Source organism: Bison bison, unplaced genomic scaffold (assembly GCF_000754665.1).
Source record: "Bison bison bison isolate TAMUID 2011002044 unplaced genomic scaffold, Bison_UMD1.0 scf7180017864368, whole genome shotgun sequence".
Lineage (NCBI taxonomy): Eukaryota > Metazoa > Chordata > Mammalia > Artiodactyla > Bovidae > Bison > Bison bison.
The window spans coordinates 4,743,365-4,750,886 of NW_011494940.1; the positions used below are offsets into that span (position 1 = coordinate 4,743,365).

The 7,522-nt window shown below is 38.1% G+C and overlaps 1 protein-coding gene across 1 annotated transcript; it reads right to left on the reverse strand.

Moving 5' to 3' along the window:
• Positions 1–4,835: 4,835 nt before the first annotated feature.
• LOC105000117 (keratin-associated protein 13-2-like) lies at positions 4,836–5,397 on the reverse strand. The gene is made up of 2 exons (XM_010855830.1): positions 5,018–5,397; positions 4,836–4,987 (listed from the first exon to the last, which is right to left on the reverse strand). Exons 1-2 carry the CDS (start codon positions 5,394–5,396, stop codon positions 4,836–4,838), a joined length of 531 nt encoding a protein of 176 aa, XP_010854132.1. The 5' UTR covers position 5,397.
• Positions 5,398–7,522: the final 2,125 nt, after the last annotated feature.

The following is a 7,522-nucleotide window of genomic DNA, read 5'->3' on the forward strand; positions in this document are numbered from 1 at the left end:
TTCTTCCATCTTGGGCTGTTCTGAGTTTTAAACAATTCTCTCTGCTCATCACTGTTCTGTGGGCTTGGTGACTTCCTTTGCTTGAGGTTAAGTTCAGTTCAGTTACTCACTTATGTCTGACTCTTTGCAACCCCATGAACTGCAGCATGCCAGGCTTCCGTGTCCATCACAAATGCCTGGAGCTTGCTCAAACTCATGTCCATCGAATCACTGACACCATCCAACCATCTCATCTTCTGTCGTCCCCTTCACCTCCCACCTTCAATCCTGCCCAGCATCAGGATTTTTTCCAATGAGACAGTTTTTCACATAAGGTGGCCAAAATATTGGAGCTTCAGTTTCAGCATCTGTTCTTCCAATGAATATTCAGGACTGATTTCCTTTAGGATTGATTGGTTGGATCTCCTTGCAGTCCAAGGGACTCTCAAGAGTCTTCTCCAACACCACAGTTCAAAAGCATCAGTTCTTTGGCACTCAGGTTTCTTTATGGTCCAACTCTCATATCCATACATGACTACAGGTAAAACCATAGCTTTGACTAGATGGACCTTTGTTGGCAAAGGAATGTCTCTGCTTTTTAATATGCTATGTAGGTTGGTCATAGCTTTTCTTCCAAAGAGCAAGCATCTTTTAATTTCATGGGTGCAGTCACCATCTGCAGTGATTTTGGAGACCAAAATAAATAAATAAATTCTGTCACTGTTTTCATTGTCTCTCCATCTATTTGCCATGAAGTGATGGGACCAGATGCCATGATCTTAGTTTTTTGAATGTTGAGTTTTAAGTGAACATTTGCACGCTCCTTTTGCACTTTCATCAAGAAGCTCTTCAGTTCTTCTTCACTTTCTGCCATAAGGGTGGTGTCATCTGCAGATCTGAGGTTATTGGTGGTTATTGATATTTCTCCTGGCAATCTTGACTCCAGCTTGTGCTTCATACAGCCAGACATTTCGAATGATGTACTCTGCATATAAGTTAAATAAGCAGGGTGACAATATACAGCCTTGATGTAATCCTTTCCCTATTTGGAACCAATCTGTTATTCCATGTCTGGTTCTAACTGTTGATTCCTGACCTGCATACAGATTTCTCAGGAGGCAGGTCATCTCTTCAAGAATTTTCCAGTTTGTTGTGATACACAGTGAAAGGCTTTGACATAGTCAATAAAGCAGAAATAGATGGTTTTCTGGAATTATATTGCTTTTTCTATGATCCAATGGATGTTGGCAATTTGATAGCTGGTTCCTCTGGCATTTCAAAAATCCGGCCTGAACATCTGGAAGTTCATGGTTCACATACTGTTGAAGCTTGGCTTGGAGAATTTTGAGCATTACTTTACTAGCCTGTGAGATGAGTGCAATTGTGTGGTAGTTTGAACATTCTTTTACATTGCATTTCTTTGGGATTGGAATGAATACTGACCTTTTCCAGTCCTGGCAACTACTGAGTTTTCAAATTTGCTGGCATATTGACTTTAGCACTTTAACATCTTTTAGGATTTGCAATAGCTCAAGAGGAATTCCATCACCTCCACCAGCTTTGTTTGTAGTGATTCTTCCTAAGGCCCACTTGACTTTGCATTCCAGGATGTCTGGCTCTAGGTGAGTGATCACACCATTGTGATTATCCGGGTCATGAAGTTCTCTTTTTATGATTCTTCTGTATATTCTTGCCACCTCTTCTTAATATCTTACGCTTCTCTTAGGTCCATACCATTTGTCTTTTATTGTGCCCATCTTTGCATGAAATGTTCCTTTAGTATCTCTAATTTTCTTTAAGAGATCTCTAGTCTTTCCTGTTCAATTGTTTTCCTCTATTTCTTTGCATTGATCATGAGGAAGGCTTTCTTATCTCTCTGTGCTGTTCTTTGGAACTCTGCACTTAATGGGTATGTCTTTCCTTTACTTCTTTGCCTTTAGCTTCTCTTCTTTTCTCAGCTATTTGTAAGACCTCCTCAGACAACCATTTTGCTTTTTTGTATTTCTTTTTCTTGGGGATGGTCTTGATCACAACCTCCTGTATAAGGTCATGAACCTCCATCTATAGTTCTTCAAGCACTCTATTAGATCTAATCTCTTGATCTATTTGTCACTATAAACATAAGAGATTTGAGTTAGGTCATACCTGAATGGTCTAGTGGTTTTCCCTACTTTCTTTAATTTGAGTCTGAATTTGACAATAAGGAGTTCATGATCTGAGCCACAATCAGCTCCCAGTTTTGTTTTTGCTGACTCTATAGAGCTTGTCCATCTTTGGCTGCAAAGAATGTAATCAATCTGATTTCAGTATTGACCATTTGGTGATGTCCATGTGTAGAGTCTTCTCTTGTGTTGTTGGAAGAGGGTTTTTGCTATGACCAGTGCATTCTCTTGGAAAACTCTGTTAGCCTTTGATCTCCTTCATTTTGTACTCCATGGCCAAATTTGCCTGTTACTACAGGTATCTCATGACTTCTTACTTTTGCAGTTCCCTATGATGAAAAGGACACTTTTTGGGGGGTGTTAGTTCTAGAAGGTCTTGTAGGTCTTCACAGAAAAGTTCAACTTCAGGTTCTTCTGTGATACTGGTTGTGGCATAGATTTTGATTACTGTGATATTAAATGGCTTGCCTTGGAAATGGACAGACATCATTCTGCCATGTTTGAGATTCCACCCAAGTACTGCATTTTAGACAGTTTTGTTGACTATGAGGGCTACTCCATTTCTTCTAAGGAATTCTTGTCCACAGTAGTAGATATAATGGTCATCTGAATTAAATTCTCCCATTCCAGTCCATTTTAGTTCCCTGATTCCTAAAATGTCAACATTCACTCTTGCCATCTCCTGTTTGATCACTTCCAATTTACACTGATTCACGGACCTAACATTCCAGGTTCCTATGCAGTATTGTTCTTTATAGGATCAGACCTTACTCCCATCACCAGTCAAATCCACAACTGGCCGTTGTTCGCTTTGGCTCTTTCTCTTCATTCTTTCTGGAGTTTTTCCTCCGCTCTTCTCCAGTAGCATATTGGGCACCTGCCAACATGGGAGTTCATCGTTCAGTGTCCTATCTTTTTGCCTTTTCATACTGTTTATGTGGTTCTCATGATTGAGGTTAGAAGCTTCTAGTTCAATTAGGTTTGTTGAATGTGTTCCTACAGCCTTCTCATGAGCCACATGACTGTTATCCCTTTGAATTTGTTTCCCAGTGGTGTCTTTAGTCCACATGTTACTCATTCCACATTACTTGAAGAAGAATTCTTTCTCAATGCCAGTGCCAAAAATTCAGACTCACAGGATCTTTTTGTCTTACTAATAAAACATTTAAATTCCTGTTTATACAAAAGTCAATGAGTAACTCTGCACCTAGATGACACATTACTATTAATTATAACTCTTTGGATGTGAGTAACAGAAATCTCATTTTATTTTAATTAGTTTAAACCAAAATAAGACTTTATTGGCCAATATAATCAAAGTGCATAAAAGACAAGTAAATCTGGCTTAAAGGATTCTGGGAACAGAGGCTCCTGAATCAGCACAAACTTTTGTGTCCCACTTCTCTGTGTGTGTTTTTGTTTTTAATTTTCTGTCTCTTGAGATTTCCCTGAACAGATGACATGGTTCCTGCATTTCTTTGGTTAGCCATGATTATTTCCAGTATAGGAGAAAAGAGGCCCTCTTTTCCCAGATTCACTTAGAAAAAGTCTGAGGAAGAAGGAAGACAAATTAATAAACACTCATAGCACATGATTGGAGCAAATGGTAATGATAGTTATTTTCCCACTCATGAAGAGTTATTACTAAATGTGTTATGAAAAAGTTTTAACTGAATTCTTACCCTACATTTAGCTCTGAGACAAACAACTTGCTCAAATTAAAATACAAAGTGTGCCCTGTCTCAGATCTGAGTAGACCTCCCTCCTTCTCTCTTTCACACAAACACACCTAATAATCCATTTCCTGTATATTTAAAGACAACCATAATGGCAACCCACTCCAGTAATCTTGCCTGGAGAATCCCATGGACAGAGGAGCCTAGGGGGCTATAGTCCATGGGGTCGCAAAGAGTCAGACACAACTGAAGCGACTTAGCACGCACGCACACAATGTCCTTCAACCCATGGTACTTTATCTTTTCTCTTTTTCAAACCAGTGTATCAGATTTATACAAATATTTGATATATTTTTATAAATATTTCATCACTATAAGTGACATCTTCTGGACAGACTCTAAACCAGTTCTGATTTGAAAATGTAAAATCAAAATCAAATATGCATGTCAGCACAAAGTGTCCTCCTTGAAAGCACAATGAGAATACTGACTCCACTCTGAGCACACTCTCAACTGAAAAAAAATAAAAATCCCTACCAGATTTGATGGTGGAAGACATGCACACTTATTAGCCCTTAGGCAGTGGAATACACAACGAGTTTCCCATATAGCAGGTCTGATAGCATTTCCTGGGGAAATACAAATCCATTCCTAGGGAAAAGGCTTTGAGGGTCTGGAGCCCCAAAGATAGATTATAAATCAAACTTAAAACCAAAACAGAACAATGAAAACATCAGATGCAGGAGTGAATGAGTTTATTAGGTGAAGCAAAGCTGAATTTCCATGCATTTTGTAAGAAAAGTTTATGTAATTCTGAATCAATTGTTTCAACAAAATTACAGATTGAACTCAATATTTTGGTTATTAATCTCACTGAAAGGATTAGTCAGTCAGTGAGTGTTTGACACTAGAGAAACGACGAGATGCTGATGGTGAGAGGGGTTAGCTAACATTTCTGAAAGAGCCTATGATAGCTGTAAGTAGAGACTGAAACATTTTGCTCAGAAGTTCTGGAAATTCAACAAGTTGATCTACAGAAGTTTGATCTACAGATTGGCCTATAGCAAGAAGACTGGCAGCTCCTAGAAGCCAAGTAGGTTGGGTGGTATAACCTGGATCCACACCTCAGGGAAGGGAAGCCATAAATTCCATAACCCAGTGGTCTGAAGACTCTGGATCCACAGCCCACTGAGGCGGAACTTCTGGATCCACAGCCCAGAGAGTAGCAGCTTCTAGATCCATAACCCAGGGAGCAGCCTCTAATAGACCCACATCCAAGAGAACCAGAATAAGTTATCTGGAAGGGACTGCAGAGCCTGGAGGTCGTTGGGCGGTAGCAGGATGTCTGACAGGGCTTGAACACCACACTGGTGGGCTGGCAGATCCTGGGAAAGCAGAGGTCAGTCCTGTAGACCAGGTTGCCGGGGAAGAAGGAGCCACAGGAGGAGCCTGGGTAGCGCAGGTGGACTCCGAGGGAGCGGGAGGAGAAGTTTCCAGAACAGCATTTGTAGGACATGTTGACAGGAGATGTGAGATCAGCTGAGTTACACGGAGGGCACTCTCTGAGCTTCAGTGTCATGACCTGGACTTCGAGTGTGTATATATACTCTTAGACCTGGATGTGTCACTGTGAAGAAAGATGGTTCCTCCTCCTTGCTCACTGTTTCATACAAGCATACCTCCCTAAGTTATTGCTTAAATGTATCACGTCTTCACATACTTAATTATGCTTTAATAATGCTGATATACTTAGAAATTACTCAGTTTCTTTCTCCTGGAAATTGATGAGACTTGACTTCCAAAATTATCAGTCATCACATCTCCAAATAGCCCCTCCCACTTCTTATCCACGTGTGCAGTTATGTGCTGTTCCCACCAGGTAAACTTACATACATTTTCCTTCACTTCCAGTAGGTTATTTGTTCAAAATCGTTTCATGTCTTCTTCAAAAACATATGATAAGGATTTCTCCAAATACTAACTATATTCAATGGTCTTACCAATCTATCAGTTGGAACTTTTTTCTATTTCTAATTCATATAATTTTTTAAGAATATGAAAAATAATGTGTTTACATACACATATATGTATAACTGAATCACTTTTTCTGTCCACTTGAAATTAGCAGAACATTTTAAATTATGCTTCAGTAAAAATCCATGTAATTCTTGATATCCATTAATTTGGCTTAAACCAATCCATTGGCAAAATTTTCATTCTACCTTTTCTGTGATACCCTTGACTTTCTTACATTTGAGTTCATGATCAGAATTAAGGGATATAGACAGCCATCCTTGGTGTTCAGGCCAATAAACTGCTTTGAAAAGAATGGGAGCTTAAAACATTTCCTTAGATGATATTCTTTTAAGAAACAATAAATATAATTCTTTGAGAGAGACTTTGAATAAAGTATGTGCTAGACTTGAATATCTTCATGTACTGTCTGATACATCTGTCTTGTAGTAAAGTTCCAGGGAACGTTAACATTTTCTGCAACAACTAACTTGAAGTATTAGAGCTACATGAGTCTTTACCATCCTCTGATCAATCTACACATAAAAAAAATTGTCCTAGAGAGGTTTAATAACTTTCCTTTAATAACTCAGTGCCTGAAAAAAAAAACATTAAAGTTTGGACCTTGATCTCTGTATACTTAGTCAAGATTCAAACACTGCAAAGATAAAAGAAAATTCAACTTTAACCTGTCTCATAAATAAATCTACTAAGCTTACTTACACTAAGATATAAATACCTGATAATGCCTTATTTACTTCTCCTAAGAATATTTGCACTGAATAGTGTCCAAGAGTAGAATTCCATGCATCCTTCGTCTTTATACATTTAAAGTATATTTGACTTTCTAGCCCAAGAAAGAGAAAAAAATCCTGTGCAATCTATATTTAGATTAATGGGTAGAAAAAGAAGAAGAAAAAGGACTTTTTAAAATCTGGCATGTTCCCATTTGTCTTCTTTTGAATCTAACATTTTATTTGATTGAACTAAGGGAAATGGCATTCACAGATGTCATTGAAAAGAAAGCTCCCTAACTACCTGAAAATTAAGTTGCTTTATTCCAAAGCACGCTGCTTCAGAGCACTTAGTTACTTTGTTTTATGATTATCTCTCCCATGCAGAAGCCAAAGTGTGGCATGCATCACATGAAGTGCCCTTGTGCAATACTTAAACCATCACTCTGATTCACAGAAGTAAAATAAGCTATGCTTTATGAATGGATACCTATTAAATTTGTTAAAGATGTATGTGTCACTCTCAACACATGGGATTCCTTATTGTGCTAGCCTTTAACTCTTTGGGATGGATAATGTTTATCTATTTCTAATAATAGTTGACTTCTGCTTAAAAAAAAAAAAGATGTTCTAATATGCATATGTTATTGCTTTTCCAGGCCAGCTCTCTGTGTTTGGGAATTAAAATGAAAATGACTCAGGAATAAGTCAATTCCAATTAACATCCCCTCAACCCACTCCTAATAGGTTAACACTTTTCATTAGAGTTATTTGTGTACATTATACAAGTGCTAATTATTAACTCATAAATGCTAATAAATGTGTCCCTCTGAAAGTCAGAAAAGGCAAAACAAACTAGAGTAGCTTTAATAGTTCAGAAGTACATCCTGGAACTAATAAAATACTCTGGGCGCTTTGTATGCACAGGCAAATGTTTAAGAGAAGAAGAAAATCACTC

Excerpts from the sequence above, each read along its gene's own strand:
- LOC105000117 (XM_010855830.1), bottom strand. The coding sequence starts at position 5,396 with ATGACACTGAAGCTCAGAGAGTGCCCTCCGTGTAACTCAGCTGATCTC. Across the intron at positions 4,988-5,017 it reads TCTGGGCTGTGGATCCAGAA|TCTTCAGACCACTGGGTTAT; the intron begins GTTCCGCCTCAG and ends GTGGATCCAGAG.